At 42.5% G+C, this 16,918-nt stretch overlaps 2 protein-coding genes across 2 annotated transcripts; both read right to left on the minus strand.

Moving 5' to 3' along the window:
• Positions 1–1,129: 1,129 nt before the first annotated feature.
• LOC128749826 (NUAK family SNF1-like kinase 1) lies at positions 1,130–9,471 on the minus strand. The gene is made up of 7 exons (XM_053849754.1): positions 9,142–9,471; positions 6,369–6,489; positions 6,120–6,271; positions 4,705–4,770; positions 3,521–3,640; positions 2,820–2,952; positions 1,130–2,751 (listed from the first exon to the last, which is right to left on the minus strand). The coding sequence occupies exons 1-7, from the start codon at positions 9,391–9,393 to the stop codon at positions 1,703–1,705; spliced, it is 1,893 nt and encodes a 630-aa protein (XP_053705729.1). The 5' UTR covers positions 9,394–9,471; the 3' UTR covers positions 1,130–1,702.
• A 1,456-nt stretch (positions 9,472–10,927) lies between these two features.
• Positions 10,928–13,668, minus strand: LOC128749808 (kelch repeat and BTB domain-containing protein 12-like). Its single transcript, XM_053849728.1, has 9 exons — positions 13,495–13,668; positions 13,235–13,416; positions 13,029–13,161; positions 12,583–12,816; positions 12,105–12,454; positions 11,766–12,039; positions 11,490–11,637; positions 11,226–11,423; positions 10,928–11,120 (listed from the first exon to the last, which is right to left on the minus strand). Exons 1-9 carry the CDS (start codon positions 13,666–13,668, stop codon positions 10,972–10,974), a joined length of 1,842 nt encoding a protein of 613 aa, XP_053705703.1. The 3' UTR covers positions 10,928–10,971.
• Positions 13,669–16,918: the final 3,250 nt, after the last annotated feature.

Below are 16,918 nucleotides of genomic sequence, written 5' to 3' on the forward strand. Positions count from 1 at the left end.
ACCCTGCGACTATTTGTCTTTGATGCGTCACTTCATTTGCCGTTCATCCCACAGGATTAGAATTTCAATAGTCAATATTCCATTTTCGAGCCATCTTCACTGGGAAGCGCCTCTATCAAAGTGTCGTTTTAAAACATGAAATCATTTAGTTTTGGCTAAGGGATATAAATATATAAAGATCAGTCGACTTTATTTTTTTGAAAGGAATAAAAAAAGTTGTCCCTAAAGTGAGCGACAGAAGAACCGAGTGACACTTTGATATAATTCATGCTTTGTTGCCATTTGTATCCATAGTAAGTTTGTCAAAATGAAACTTATAATATATTTTCCTGGAGATTGCAGGTTCATTTTTAAATAAATAAATCTGCTATTTGATCGTAGATCTTTATTGTGTTGGTGAGCATAGGAAACACCTGTCTGTGGACAGTAGAGGGCGCTATATTACCAGCAAGCTGAGATCACCACGTAAATAGAACTGTAGCGGAATCTACTACATTTCCGGGGAATAGGTGGAGTTTGTCACTTGCTTTTCATTTAGAATACTAATTTTAATTGGTCTGACGTCAATGCTCAAAGATAAAAAAAAAACTTATTTCGCCCCTTTGAGCGAATAAATAGTAAAACCCTTTTTGCTAATGCCAAAAGAATACGAAATATTACCGCCAGCGTTTGCATTAATAATTTCATTTAGACGCATCTTAAGCGCTCAAATATTTTTTTAAATGACACGCATTGTCCATCCGAGGGCGCCAATCTCACCAGAAAAGTGATTTCATCTTAGTTATTGCATGAACAAAAAACAAAAAGCAGATGAAATAAGAATGTCTCGGGCAAAACTGGCAAACTGACAACTAATTCCTTGTTTATATCCACAATAGAACCCATTTGATTAGTATAGAAAACAAGAAATGTACATGATTATTTGTCATCTTTAAACAAGAAAGACCCAAACTGAAACATCGGTGTCGGCTTGACTCAAATTTCTCCACAGTAATTCGGTCAACACCAAAACCGTTAATCCCAAAATATAGATTTAAAGGTCTGTCAATGAAAACATAACTCAAACACATCATTCACATGATTTATTTCTTTCCAAAAATGCAGAAAGGTATTCAATATTGTCAAAGAAACAACTTGTTTAACACAATAATTTATCTTCTTAGGTGCATTTAATGGTCACTTGGATATTTACTGCAGGAAAGGTCTTTGATGAAACCTGTGGTCCTTTTTTGTTATCAAGTCATTGTGTCGTCTGGTGCAAAATAGCAAACTGTGCAGATTTAAAAGGACATTTAGTAACAGACATTAAGTCAAGTGCTGCATCTGTGAATGTCAGAGTTTCACGAGTGATACGGCAGTTCATCCTATCTGTATGTGCTCAAGTTGTGTGGCTGTTTCATCTATAAAAGACCATATCATGCAAACATTCTTTGATAAAATCTGTCATGTTATAAACTTGGACAATCACATGAAGTGTCATTCCTGTTAAATAGAGCACAATCCAGTGTGTGTTGGTGCGTGTTTTTATAGGACTGCCAAAGTAAATAAAGAGCTTTATTTATAGGTACCATCTTTAAAGACAGGGTTTGGAGTCTTTCTTAGTACAACAGAAAGTGGGTCAAAAATACACATGAATCTTCCACTCTCTGGACAAGGATAAAGGCTTCTTAATACAACATGAGCAATGTGATGTAGAATTCACTTATGTTCCAATTTCGGTCAGACCAATTCCATCAACCACCTGATCGGTGCTGTAAGTTTGAGACTCGTCGTCAGTGCTGCACCCGCTGTGCTGCTGAATCCTTGAGAAAATCCTGCGTCGTGTCTGGACACTGAGGTCAAGCAAGTCAAAAGAGTCGGACGAGAAGAGGCTATCCTCGCTCACCGCACTGGATGGTCGACTGTGGTGACCGCCCGATGACTGCAGGAACTGGTGCAGGGCGTCTGGAAACACTGGGGCGGGGAGGGGATCGACGGAAAGGTCTAAACTGCGTGAGAATTTGCCATTCCGTTTTAGAATACCCTTCCGTCGTCGCACTGCCTCCATGTGCATGCTTGGACTGTCTTCTGCCGCTTGGAGGCAAGTTCTCTCTTTGTCAGAACGTGCATTACACGTGTCTCTCTCTCTGCTCCTCTCTGAGGAGGAAATGCAACTGGATTCCCCTTGATAGTTTTTTAGAATCCCCTTCTTGGGCATCTTTGAAGATGGTTGACTGAAAGTAGAGGATGGAGGAATGACTACATGTGTGCATCGGATGTCAGCTGGTTGCGAGTTTGAATGTTCCCTTGGAGTGTTGTGAAACACAGAGTCGAAACTCCTTTGGGGTTTAAGAATACTTTTAGGTTTCTTTCTCTCAATGGTCGACGCCTCAGCACAGGATGCAGCTGCTGCATTGACAGTACTTCCAGTTGTCGTCTGGGGAATTGCATTCTCCTTGCGTGATTTTCTCAGACTTGAAGTTCCACCTTGTAACCTTCCGTGATCTATCTTCAACGGCGAGCTAAAGCAACAGGACTGAGGAGGTGGACAGGAAGAGTTGGACAAGAGTGCCGGCTCTGCAGTGACCTGATTCTGCCAGTCGATGTAACGCGCTAGCAATGGCGAGGGGCAGTCTTGAAAAGGAAATGACGTGCAGTCGCACACACTCTCTTCATATCCCCAGTTCACCCACCAGTGGTTGGCCACATCCTCAATTGTGGCTCTCTCCTCCACTCGCACCGTCAAGAGCCAGTCGATAAGAGCACAGGCGTCTGCAGGAAACAGTGTCAACAGTTATTAAAAGAAACTGAGTCATGGCGATGCGTTGGCAGAGACTGACCCGAGGGAGGGTTGGGCCGGCGGTACCGGCCTTGACTTATTTGCTCAGTGAGAAAAGCATGGCTGGCACCATCAAATGGCATACTGCTGTACACCAGAGCGTAGAGCAGCACCCCCAGAGCCCAGCAGTCCACCTGTCAACACAGGAAACAGCATACACATCAGACACAAAAACACAACCAAAATTGCACATGTTCAAGTCGGTCATGTCTGGTTATGCGTCCATACAATATAATGTACATGCTTCATAGTTGCGGTCTGTGGTGCATCATGGATAGTGGCCGGAAGGTTGTCCATGACACTTGCCTTTTTATATAGGGGTAGTAATATTTGCCTTATGTCCTGATGGTCATTGGAGGGGCGCAGTCATATGGGAAATATTATTTCACAATGTGAGATGTACTCATATCATGAGATTTTTTTTCCATCAGAAAAAAAACATTTTATTTTCAAAAATGTACCAGAAAGCAGTTGACATTACAAAATATGAATTTAGTTTAATTCATCATGGTATGTAGCTGTTCTATTTGTAGTTTAAGTCTCTAGAGATTTGAACATGGTTCGCTTCAGGAAATGTAAAATGAATTCCTCTGTCACAGACTTTAACTGCTCTGGTAATGTGGGTGTTGTTTTTCTTCTAGATTTTTGGTGACCAAGATGAAGCGGAAGCATCTTGGCTGAGTGATGATGCAAGTCGCCCACCTCCGGCCCCTGGTATGGCAGCCCCTTCACTATCTCTGGCGCAGCGTAGAGTGGACTTCCGCAGTAAGTTTGCAACATTGCGCCACTTTGGAAACGGTTTGAGAGGCCAAAGTCAGCCAACTGCAGAGAAGAGAAAGACATTGATAAACACAATTTGTGATAATTCATTTGGAAATTAAATACCTCCTCTTGAATTGAACTCACATTCCGTTGCAATGTAAAAAAAAAACGTTTTCAAATGATCCATGAATAGCCACGTGGAAATGTTGCTGCTTGTGCTCACGCAACGGAACAATCACTCACTCGAGGCGGTAAGAGCCAGACACACCGGAGCTTGACTGTATCTCCAGAGATTATTGTCGGCACACTATCACGGAACGGAGCGTTAAAAATACTCAACTTGACAGATTTATTTCCGAGGAGGAGTCGTTGAAGGTAGCAGCGAGCTCAAAGATGCAAGAGTGTTTACAAGTCAGAGCCCCGCTGAAATGATGTGCGGTAAACAGTGAGAGTTGCTCCGTCAACTCCACACGTGAGTTGGGCTATTTAAAGTTCGCAAATAGTCTGTAACGTGTTCTACACATTTAAACAGTGTCTGAGTGCTGTGTTTGCACTGCTCTGCATACATTGTAAAACACACAAATCTACTGACCGCTTGTGGTTTTGGAAACCCGATAAATCTGTCACCCACTTTCCATTGTAATCACGATTATAAAACAGCAAGTCAGATACTGTATTCACAACATGCAAGGCATAATAATGGCCTGGGTTCTATTCAAAACACGTGCGATTCCTAATGCCAGCGTTTCTGGAAAACAACTAAAGGAGTCGAGGAATGAACAGCATCTGGCGTCTGCATGAAGTGTTTTGTTTTGATGGACACACTTATATTAGAACCCTCTGCTGGCCACAGATGCCAGCAGATTCTCTGCATTCTCTGTGTGGTCTGTATATGGAGAGAAGCACCCAAATAAGGGAAAATGGCCTCTGTGTTCTGTAATAAGACTGGCACTATGTTTGCCTCGGTCTGCTTAGTTTAACAGCATATTGGAATTATTGTTGGCGTACAGTGACAGCGTGTGGAGAGTGCGGGGCAGGTTCATGTGTTTGAAAACACATACCAATCCCATGATATCTATTTCAAAATATTACCAAGCACTTGTGAGAACCTTCTCAGTACCCACCTTAACATTTAGATCTTTATCCAAAAGGATGTTCTCCAGCTTCAGGTCTCGATGCACAACACCGTTCTGCAGGAATTGAACAAGAGCACTTCATAAATACCTTCTCCTGCTGCCAGTTTACACACAGATGTTTCCTCGCGACACGCAAACAAGCGCGCTTAAGTTTATCATCCGAGCTGCGGGTGTTTGCCTTTAACTCGTCGCTTTAAAACTATTAACATTCTGGACGGCCCACGTGCTATCCAGCCATGTGTTGCGCAGGCCTCCTCAAGGCTCTCCGAATATTTAATCATGGCTTGGCACGAGAAAGTGCTTTGTGTTAATTCATCTGATGAGATGCAATTTGATCCCCTGGCCGCGCTAAGCATCTGCGAGGAAGCGACAGGCTGAGTGAAGGGCAGACAGCTGCGGTGTGAAGAGGAGAGGGAAGAGGAAGTAGCGTGAAACATGAGCAGAAAATGTCATCCACGAAGCATCTCGATTCAGAGAAGCTTTAAATATGGCTCGTGAATAAGCGGAAAAAAGAAATGTGGCTAACCGCACAGCTATAAATATCATTGTGTACACAATGCGATTATGAAAGTTCAAAAATAGAAGATTCCCTTCATTCCTATCCCTTCCGTAAGGCCGCTATGCCGCCTGCATACCTGAAAGCCACTTTTCAATAATTCATTCACGCTCCGAACATTTGCTTCTATTTCGGGGAAACGTTTCAGGTTGTGGAGACATCATTTCCACCTCCTCGCATCCTGAAACGCTAGAAAGGCTCAGTGGTGATCCATATTTAATATGAGCAGAGAGTATCATAATACTCTGTTGAGCCCAGGAATCTCATCTACTGACACTGTGTGGGATCCATTTGGCTGCACTCAGCTATGGTTCTTCTTACTTAGGAACACGACTGCAAACTTTATTTACAGCCATGAATTCAATTGATAATACTTTTGCGTTCAGTCTGGCAATGTCTCTCTCAACTGTGAACAAACTTCTAGGCTGCATTTAGTTGCCCGCAGCATTTCTAAATGAGAGCAGAGATCAGAATTAGTGCACACATCTTGATTCCAACTGTGATCCCGGATTAGACGGATTGGTCCATTTCCTTAATGATGCCTGCTCACCATCTTGTGGGCACAAAATGATCAAGACTTTTCTTTGTCAGCAAGTGCAGTGCACGCTAAATGTGTCAGTGTGTAAGTGTGACCGTACAAAACAATCGCGGCTTAAGTCTCACTTGACCCGGAGAGATGTGAAAAAAAAAAAAAAAAACTCCAGTCAAGTTTTTTTTCCGCTGGATTAGGATTTAGTGGATTTAGTGGAAGTGTATTTGCTTTTGCAAATCTGGATATCGCTTCGGGCAATTCAGCACGTGCACGAGTCTGGTTTGTAAAATCTACTCGCAGATTATGTTAGGGTACCTTATGGCAGTAGTGGACTGCAGATGTGATCTGTCTGAAGATGCTTCGAGCTTCGGCTTCTGGAAGCTTTCCCTTCTCCTGGATGTGGTCGTACAACTCGCCTCTGCTGGCGAACTCCATCACGATGACAATCTTGTCTCGGCTCTCAAAAACTGTGCGACAGAGAAGAGATGAAAAAGTTGTGGTGTACAATACAAGCACTTTTTTTATTGCATTTCTTTTGTTTTTTTTGTTGCTCTGATAACTTACCTTCATAGAAGCGTATGATGTTAGTGTGTCGGAGGGAAGACGTGATCTCCACCTCTCTCTGGATATGGATTCTGTCCAGCTCATCTGTGATTCGCTCCTTGCGGATCGACTTTATCGCCACCTGGGAATGAGAACCCGCTCTTTAACTTGTGGAACATTTAAAACACCACAGTGTCAAGGCTTCACTGCTTCGATAAAGGGTTCCACTCGACTATACACAATGTAAGGATAGCTTTTTATGTGAAAACCGCTGCACTACTTTTGTAGCTGAGTGTCACATTTTCAGCTAAAGGTCATGACAGGACAGTTCGACTTTGCTCTATTTGTTCTCCAATTTCCGCCGAGGATTCCTTGCCAGCAATTGCAGATTCCTCTTCAATTAATTTCTCTGCAAGGCCACCAGTTTATTCTCAGTCAGCTGACCTCTTTCAAGCACCAATACAGACACCCATTGACATCGATAAAATAGCCGGTATTTAAGGTGATTATGCGGGTTTTGTAAAAGCTTGATGTGCACGCAGGTTTTCTCTGATCTGAGCACGCTCAGACACGGAAGGTTGACAGCTGCAATGTTCACACTCTGCTTCCTTAATCCCAGACAGTCCGATGTAACCCCCAACCACTAAACACGCACAAAACCAAAACAGACACCCCCAGCATGAATCCATAAATCCCCACCGACGGCACAGCGCTCCCGAAATGCTTCATTAAGAGCAAAGTATCCAGGCCAAAAATAACGGCTATACTATAAATAAAACTGCGCTCTCGTCATCACAACATTTGTGTCGTCCTGCATGCTGGCAGGTCTCTTCCGGGGTCACAGCTCGGAATTCTCAGCTGCTGGAAAAATATCTGTGTGACACGAAAGGCACAATTCACACGCTCCATCAAACACAATAGTTATATAATCTGACTCCCAATGTATGATGTGACAGACGTGCATTAGTTTATGTCGCTTAAAACTTGAAGGTGTTTTGTGCCAGTGCTTTAATGCAGTGAGGTTGGTTCCCACCACCCATTGGTTTCCAGTCCAGAAGAGCAAAAGGACACATCTTGCACTTGTTTACCCTGCGGAGCACTAGGGGCATTCTCACAGGGTCACCAGTGTGTGTGTCGGTGAGTGCGCGTGTGTGTTATCTCTCTCCTGCGCTCACAAAAGTCCAGCGAGTGCGTCATGTCTTGGTATGACCTCAGAAGAATTTGTCGACCGAACAATGCACCATTGTTCATCCAAATAATGTGTGAAATCGCCAGCAACCTTAACGGAAATTTTAGAAGCGGGATGCATTACTCATGCACTTGTAGTCATATAGTGTGTCAAGGAGCGACAATAGTCCGAGCATCATCGCTCACGTGCAGGCAAATATGTGGGCCACGCTTTTTGGTGTGGATTGTCGTCGGCTCAAAAATGAACATTAATATTTTTAAATATTTCCAATCATCTAATGTGAGAGGAAGTAAGAGTGAGTCCTCTTATATGTACACAAGTAAACTAAATTTGCAAAGACATATTTCTTTGGCATAATTCAAAATAAAAAATCCAAATTTGACACTAGTCACTACTTTCTTCTTTTCAACGTACTTTGTGAGATACAATCCAGTCTTTAGAAGTTATGCTACATGACTGACTTGGCACAAGGGTTTTCATGTCTGCCATTGACTCAAAACATGTGGAAGACTAATCCAAATTTAGTCTGGCTCACTGCCTGTGTGACTGACCCATAGACATGTGGTCCTGCATGTCCAAGATTATCGTCCTGTACATTACTCCTGCACCCGTTCAGTCCACCTTTTCTTCTTTTGTTTTTTTTAATGAATCACTGCCTGCCCTTGCCTCCCAAAATAAAGCTGGTTTTGTGTCCAAACATCCATGGTATGCTCTGAATAACAGAGCAAGGAATGCTCATTGTTCACATCAGTCTTTGCACACACACACACAGCAAGAAGCATAATAATATAATATGTCTCTGATTAACTTTACACGCTAATACTCGGGCAAAAACAGAATTTAGTGGCAGATTAGTTTGTACAAATGTGGGTTTAGGCCTGTTTTCAGACCTTAATCCGCCACTCTCTTGGGATCTATGAGCACAAAGAGCCAAAGACCCTGACAACCTTCAAATGCCTCCCAGTTTCCTTGGTAAACAAACCCACCGTGATAGGGATAATCTCATTTTGAATGAGACTTGGGAACTGAGATTTATGGGTTTAACCACAATTGACTCGGCGGCACAGCCATATATTTTCGGCTACACCTTGTCCTGCTGACCTACCTTCCAGTCAGTTTCCAAGCGCTCATGTGCTCCCAACACACATCCCTGCTGGAGTTCACCATGATGAAATATTCATCCTTTTAAGCTACACAGGGGAAGACAAGGTGGATTCCCTGGACAGGCTTGAAGTGCTTCTGCACTAAGACAGGCAAGCACACACTCACTCTCAGTTCAGAGGCTCCCCACTGTTTTTGGACTGTGGGAGGAAATTAGAGTGCCTAGAACATAGGCAATTCATGTCCCTTGCTAGCGTGGACATAAAAGACCCTCTTTTACACATTCTTAATGGCTAAGAAGACGACAGTGGATGTTGTGAGATGTAAAGGTCAGGTGTGTTTGAGCAGCAGGATGTTTGCAGCCCCATTGTAGTGATTCCTCTTCTTTCAGTGCCGAGTGAGTCAGAGCACAGGAATCTTATGGGGGCAGCTCGGGAAGTCATCGCATAACCCACATAGTCATGTTATTAAAAATGAATATGAACCCAAAAATACACGACTCACAGTCTTCAGACTCGCTCTCTCCACCGCCTTCTTGACTTTCCCGTAGGTTCCTTTGCCCAGAGTCTCCATCACCTCGTAGCGGTTCTTCAGGTTGTGCTTGTGCTGGTGCTTCTTCACCTCCACCGCTGCTGCTGCAGACGGACTCCCGACCCGCGGCGGACTTTGCTCCAGAGCCGCGTCCTGCAGGGACCCGAACTCAGATCGGTCACTGGTGGTCATCGCCCCCCTGCTGTCCGCCTCTCGTCTGCCCATCCTAAAATATTCTCTCACAACAAGTCGCGTGGAAAGACTAGACGACTGGAACGGCACAAATTCTGACAACCGCGCAGGTCCATTTGGTTTTGAAATGGGGGGCACGAACTCCGACGGTCCGCATGGTTCCAAATAGGGGCGGAGCTTTGACGTTCCCTTTTTATCTGCCATGGCAACTGACTTGTGGCGCTCCAGAGAACACGTGTTTCTAGGACTCTATTAGAGATTTTCGAACGACCGTTTATATGTATTTACTTTTCATAAATTACAAAAAAATTAACACTGTACCCAAAAGTAATAGTAAATAATAAAAGTGATCACCCTGGAAAACTAATTTAATATCACTTTTATGTTAAGTTTGACATAGTAGATATAGATATAGATATAGATCATAGTTAGAGGCTACAGTAAGCTGTGCTTTGCTGTGTTAAATTGGAATTACTTTTTTTCCCTGCAGAAGGAAAAAAAAACTTATAACCGAATGGTTTATGTATATGCTGATTTTCAACGTATTTATTTCCCACATAGGAGAAAAAATAGATTGAATAATTGTGACATAATTATTTATTTTTCTCATACTTCGTATATATGTTCATATTTAACTAAAAGTAAATGTTAAACTGCTCTATGTTTTGATCCAATCGGTCATAAGGAAGACCTTCAGTTTGAGTTCTCCAACTGGAGCCCATGTGGGATCTTCCACTTCCAGACCATTGAACCTAACTGGGTCCCTACTGGTCTCCCAGCTCCACTGTGGTTCACCAAAATTTGATTTATTTATAATAAATACCATTAATTGCCACAATTCCAATTATTCCCAAGGAAAGTTTCCCAAAATTCCTTTAACTTTAACTTAGGGAACTTTACCAACGTTAACATTTACGGCCCTAGTAAACAGGCTGCCATCACCCGAGCACCCTCGTCCGGATTAAGTACTCAAGATACCCTGAAATTTGTATATTCCACCGAGTATGTCAAGATGATGAAGGTTTCTCAATTCTTAATAGTACAGAATGCAAATTTAAACTGTCCATGCAAGTGTCAACTGTGGCCTTTCTTATGGTAAAACCAACCCTCAAAATAAAATTTAAAAAAAAAAACAACAAAACGTCTATTTCTTTGAGAAGTATCAGCTGCCAGCAATGAGGAAGGGCCACATGTCTTCCTAAGCCGAAACTAGTTTTGGTCGTGTTCCCAAACATGTGCCTATTTAACTTGCATCTGATGGAGATCAAGTGGTGTCCTCATAAAATACCCAAACCACTTCAACTACTGAGCTCTTGTCCTCGTGACTGGGTAAATTTGACCGCACATGTCTGAAAGGATGCCAATCTCGTGGCTGGATTGTTATCTTTTTGTGGCACTTCAGTTCTTCCCCACAGATACAACTCTTTGATCAGTTTCGTATCCCAGAACAAATTTTATTTTTATCCTATCTAGCATCTTAAACATGACATGAACATGATGAGGCTCTGGAATGATCTGGAATAGCCACAGTTTCTTCTCCAAAACATGATAATCGGTATCTCTTACTACTATACAGCTATTTACAAACCCTTCTTTTCCACTTTGTAAGGCTCAGAGTGAAATGAGGTCACGTGGGTTCAGGTTTGCAACCAGGCAGATGTCATAGCTGTCATGCATTGATGCGTGTCTTTCCACAACTGTCCACTTATTGTTGGCAGGATCCAATTCCAAAATCTCCTTTGTGATTATCTCATGGCGACCTGCAACCACAAGAGAAGGTGTGTTGTTCAGATTGATCATGTTAAACATGCTTGGCTTTTTACCATCACCAGTCTGACAGAATAAATAAGATAATCTGCCTTTACCAGCCCCTTTGTAGTATCCACAGAGGTACAGTTTTCCATCAACGGCCGCTATGTTGGAACTGTTGGTGCGGAGAGAGAGGAGAGATGTGGGTAGGTCTGGTCCGGCCCTCCAGGTGTCAGATTCTGAGTTGTAAATCTCCACTGAGTTGAGACAACGGCGCGACTGGCCACAGTCCTCGCCATCACATCCGATTCCCCCTAGGTGTCGTGCAGTCCTCATGATGTGTTGCTCCATCTTATATTATTAGATACTCATAGACTTACCCAGGATACAGATTTCACCGTTGAGCACAGCGGATCCGCAGCGGTACCGGGAGAACTTCATCCTGGAACACTCAGTCCAGCGGTCCCTGCCAGGGTCAAATCGAAACACTCGATTGCTCAGCTGGTCTGGTTCTTCATCAGGCTGTAGCTATGTTGAGGGATAGACAGAGAGAGTTCCACTGCTTTTTAAAGCTAAGCCTTTTGAAACACCTTTCACTGCACTATACATCTCCTGCTCCTTCTTGTGCACTACAATTCTCGATGTCCATTGTTTACCTGTGGTGTCCATCCCCCCATAACGTAGAGATGCTCCTTCATGGCGACGGCACAGTGGCAGGCCAAAGGCAGAGGTAGTGCTGCGAAACTCAGCCAACTGCCGCCTCTTTTCATCGACCATCTCTCCACGCTGCCTGTAATGATGTACTGATTGTGTACTTTCATCTGCCCTCCTATCATGTAGAGCGCATCATTGAGCAGCCCCAACGCATACATGTCCCGGTATGCTGTTGAGCACAGCGCCACCCAGCTGTTCACATCTGTGTTGTCAAACCTGGAGACAGAAAGAACCTCCAGCTCTCTTTCTTGTGTGTCATTTCAAACATAAAAATAACATACCTGTAGAAGTCCACTCTCTTAGTCCGATGTTGGTCTTCAGCTTCTATGGCCACCACAATATTATTGTCCCGTGTCACCACCCCTGTCGTAATCTGACCCACACCCCCACTGCCCTTCAATGGAGAAGGTATGTAGTATGTCCTTCCCGTATGAGGAGCAAAACAGAAACTCAGATCAGCACTTCCTCCTCGTCTGGCAGGAACTCCGTCCGCATCAACGCCACCAAGGCATAGCAGAAGATCCGTGGTCTCCATGCCGTAACGAAGGGTCGGCCGCGGTGGAGCTGAGGTCTCACACAGTCCTGAGGTCGCATCTGTCATACCCAAGCTCTCAGAATCCGGCAACAGTACCTCGAAATTTAGACTCAGAATTAGGAGGAAAAAATGCATATATTTATATATGTTTTTAGGAAAGCAACATAAATAAAAAAATACACTGAGAATATCATTGTTATGACTGATGTATTATGTACTCTTACGGGGTTTCTTCTTCGAGCTTTACGGAGAAATCCAGGGTCCACAAGCTCCAGGCGGACGTGTTTAAGCAAGGCCACTGCCTGAGCTTCACTCTGAGCATCATCCCTGCGCTTGTCCACCCAGCGCAGCACCAGCTCCAGCACGACTTCCTCCTGAGAAATGTTGAGGTCGTCTGAGGATAGCAAGTCACCAAGACTTTGGGCGTCGAGCTCTAACACCTCGTCTTCCTCACAGACCTGAACGGAGAAATCGTCTTCAGCAATGTCATAGTGACTTAGACTTAGACTTTGACTTTCTTTATTGTCATTGCACAAAAACATATCACTATATTATGGCAACGAAATTTCGGTCTGAGGCCTCCTGTTTCCAAAAACAAAACTATACGTCCAGAAATATTTGGACATATACAAACATTTGGACATAACATTTGTTGTTTAAAACCAAAGACCTGTGTGAAGTGTTGGCAGAGATATCGTAAAGCAGAGTCAGCCAGGTCTGACGCTCCAAGGGCTTGAGCCCAGTGATGCAGGCCCACACAGTTGGAGGCGTCCATGCACGCGTCCATGTATTTCTGGCACAATCTAATGTTTAAAGAGAAGGGTTTTAGTCAGTCAGATCGTGTCACAATCTCAAAAGTCTGTGCTCTTCCTCCACCTAAAGGCGCCGTCCACATGAAGCAGGAAAGCTGCAGCAGCGACTCCCTGGACGTTGTCGGAGGAGAGAGGAAGCTCAGCTCGGTACATGTAGTTCAGCAGCAGATGGAGGCTCTGAGCTGGGACCTCCCTGAGAAGAACCTCTCCCTCACTGGTTTCTTTCAGCCCACAAGTGAACATTGCCTAAAGCACCAAACCTTTATGTTAAATGTTTTCATCGATGGGTAAAAGTCTTTTATGATAAAAGGTGATGGGCAACACCTGGAAATACTGGCTGAAGGCAGACAGCACCACCTTGTGGCAAGAGAAGCGAACTCCATCTGCTGTCAGCACCACATCAGTGAGGTCTTGAGATGCTCTCATCTTGTCCAGCTGCCTCAGTAGAAGTGAGCTGTGCTCTGCCAAAGCAGAGGCATCCACGACTGGATCATCCATGAGGGCTGTCCTGGGTTGAGGAGCAAGTCTATCAATTCACCGTGGCTGCTTGTGACGTTACTTAACTGCTTTGAGTCATTTAAATAAAAAAACAAAACAAAACACAAGGCTTGTGAAAATGTTTTACAACTCATACTCATTTGAGCTGCAACTATCTTGATCGTTGCAAAACTAAACCAAATATAATATGTTGCCGGTGACATTCAAGCAAGACTGCTGTCATTTTGCTTCATGGACTTCATGTACTGCACATGCATGTTCAAAAGGAAGATGAATCCTACCTGTGCTGTGTTGATAAGTTCCAATAAGTGTTAACTCATGGCCTTCTGACGTGTTGTCGTCCTCCTGTGACTGTGTGGAAGCAGTCGCTGGTGAAACGTTTAAAAATAGAGCAACATGCTGAGCTGTGGTCAGGTTACAAGACATGCTTGTCTAATGCAAGTGGGAAGAATGATCATATTTTAGCTTGTAAAACGTAAGACTTTGGGAGGCAATGACTGTGGCCGATAGGGGTGTGAGGTCTTATTTACTCACTTCCAGCTGCTATGTTTATTTTCGAGACATTGTTAGTGACGCATGGATGACAGGTGGAGTCGTGCAACGTGTCACCAAAGGTAACTGACTAAATGACAGACTCAGTAAAATGTAAATTTTCCTTTCTGCTCAAGATCTGTCCAATAGGCAGCTCTGAAAGGAGACACACCGACAGAGTCGCTGAATGGGTGGGTTTGTTTGTGCGCATGAGTCAAGAGAGGACTTTAGTCCTGAGACCCCTCAACGCTTAAGATTACAATTTAACTTAAATTCTCAGCATTATATAGCTGAGTCATCACCTTCAGCAGCCGTGTAGCACTTGGCATTCTGAGCCAGTGCTTTTTAAATGTCATACCAAAAAAAAACAACATGATTTTGAAAATCATTTATAGACGGAGATTTTTCAAGGACACTTTTATGGTTGGTTTAGGAGATCCATTATAGGTATATTTAAGTTTATGCCGTCTTTTAAAACCGATTTTGATAAGGTGGCTTTTATAGGATTATCATTCCCCTCTTATCACATTTTGTGTGTTCTTAAGGTCCTTGTCCTTTTGTTTGAATTGCTGACTAGCGCTGTGTTTATCAACCATGTGTCATGCTCTTTTATTTTGCATAATTTTTGATCACCTTCGCCAAACACAGAGTTGGGGTTTGTTCGTGTGTTCGTTTAGAAACAGAATTACTCCAAAACGGACAAACATTTTTCAATGGAAATTTCATAGTTGGCTCAAAAAGGGCTAAGTAGAAATTATTTTATTTTGGTCGGGTTCTGTTGGCTCTTTTGGATTTATGAAAGTCCTCCATTGGCTGGGCTGCACATGAAAAGCAGGAAGAAAACAGACATTTTTATTAAACTTAACACACAATTGGAGCACTTTAAGAAATCACCTTCCACCCAACTACGGTGCCCAAATGTAGATTCACATACAATTTGGGTGTGTTTCACATTCATTTTTTTCTTCTTCACGTTGTGTCTTAAAACAACTCTGTAGCGCATCCGCCATCTGCTGTCCGTTTTACCTTATTACACTCAGAATATTTAACAAAACATGAATGAAGTATGAATGGCAGAATGATTTTTGGCTGGAAAAAAATCGCAGTGTGGATGCAAATGAGAGGCTTGAATAAATAAACCACAAATCATGAATTAATGTCTGTTAAAATAGGCTTCAGTATGTGTAGATTGTTCTGTTATGAAAAGATTTGTGGAAAAATAAGTAAAATCCATCCATCATATAGCCGATTTCATGTGACCTAGTTTTAATGTAAGCACTAAACGGTGTCGTTTTCTGGAATAGTGGGACAGAATATCATGAGTCAGTTTAATTTGTTACTTATGAGATGTGAGAGAAAATGAAACATTGATCCCTAAATGACTGAGAGAGTATGTTGATGGAAAAAAGGACGCAATTCAGGATGGAAATGGGGTCAGGATGTTCAGTAAATTTGAAATCTACATTTTCTGTGGTCTTTTCATGTGAGATTCGAGATTCATAAAACATCGCAGCCACGTTGTTTTTCCATGTAGCACGATGTACACGTTCATAGATCAATATTTATCTGTAAGATACTCTCAGTTAGGGATGAAAACGTGGATCCTTTCTGTGTGCAGATGTTATGTTCTTCTCATGCTGGTTTAGTTAGGGTTTCTTTCTAAGAGAGTTCAATTGGTGACTTTGAATTGTCTGCTCGTGTGAGTGTAATGTAAGAAGAGTTGTGCTTACATGCCTGCGAGTTAAAGTCACTTGACCAAAATGTTTTATTAGTTCTCCACAATACAGAATTTGGGAGTCAAATAGTAAGGATGAATCATCTCACCTTATCGCATTGAACAAAGTGTTTATTTCACACAGTGTCTTGAAGTTACAGTTCTTAACTACTTTGTAAACAGCGTGATAAAATGAACGTAAAATAACAGTCTGAACTGTTCGATTCATTGCCATGTGAGAAGCTTCAGAGTAGTTTCTATATGTTTGTCTTGGCTTTCTATTTAGTCTTCAGTCTACCTTCGAGACTCATTTGTCTTCATCTATTTTATTAATTTGGAAGTTTCCTGAGACTGTTTTGGGAACATGTTGTCCTGAAGGCATTAGTCACATTGTCTGTAGAGTTACTGTTTTACATGTTGTTGAGTGTTGAAATGTTGCCTCGTTTCTAAAAGAGCACATTAACACACGTGTAACAGAGGCGGGAGTTAATGTGTGAAGGAAGGTTTCCGGCATCTTCCCAAAGTGTTAATCATTCAACGGAAAAAACGAAACTTCCTGTTGTTCCTTCGGTTACGGCACGTTCATGTTGTGCAATAAATAGTCATTCAAATAAATGTTATTATAATCCATGTTATGCATGTCATGTTTTATCTGCAGAGGAAACTCAAACAGGTAACACTCTGTGTGTAACTTTCCCAACATAACCTATAGTGTCAAAATAAACTTTTTTTCTGGCCATAGTGTTTTTTGTTACCGGTATAAAGCAATCTTGTGGACCAGCCTCAAAACAACTTCTTGATGGTCCTCTTGATGGCTGTCATGAAAGCCATTCAAAAGATAACAGCAAAGTTTCAGATTTAAGATAAGATTAGTTTTATTTGCAAAATTGTTTAAAACAATTGTGTAGGAAATTATATTATGATCACATTTTCAAGTATGAGCATCACGTTATTACAAAATATACCTTTTGATTATTCAATAATTCACTTTTTTTCTGTTGATAA

This window comes from Synchiropus splendidus, chromosome 18, assembly GCF_027744825.2.
Source record: "Synchiropus splendidus isolate RoL2022-P1 chromosome 18, RoL_Sspl_1.0, whole genome shotgun sequence".
In the NCBI taxonomy this organism is placed as follows: domain Eukaryota; kingdom Metazoa; phylum Chordata; class Actinopteri; order Syngnathiformes; family Callionymidae; genus Synchiropus; species Synchiropus splendidus.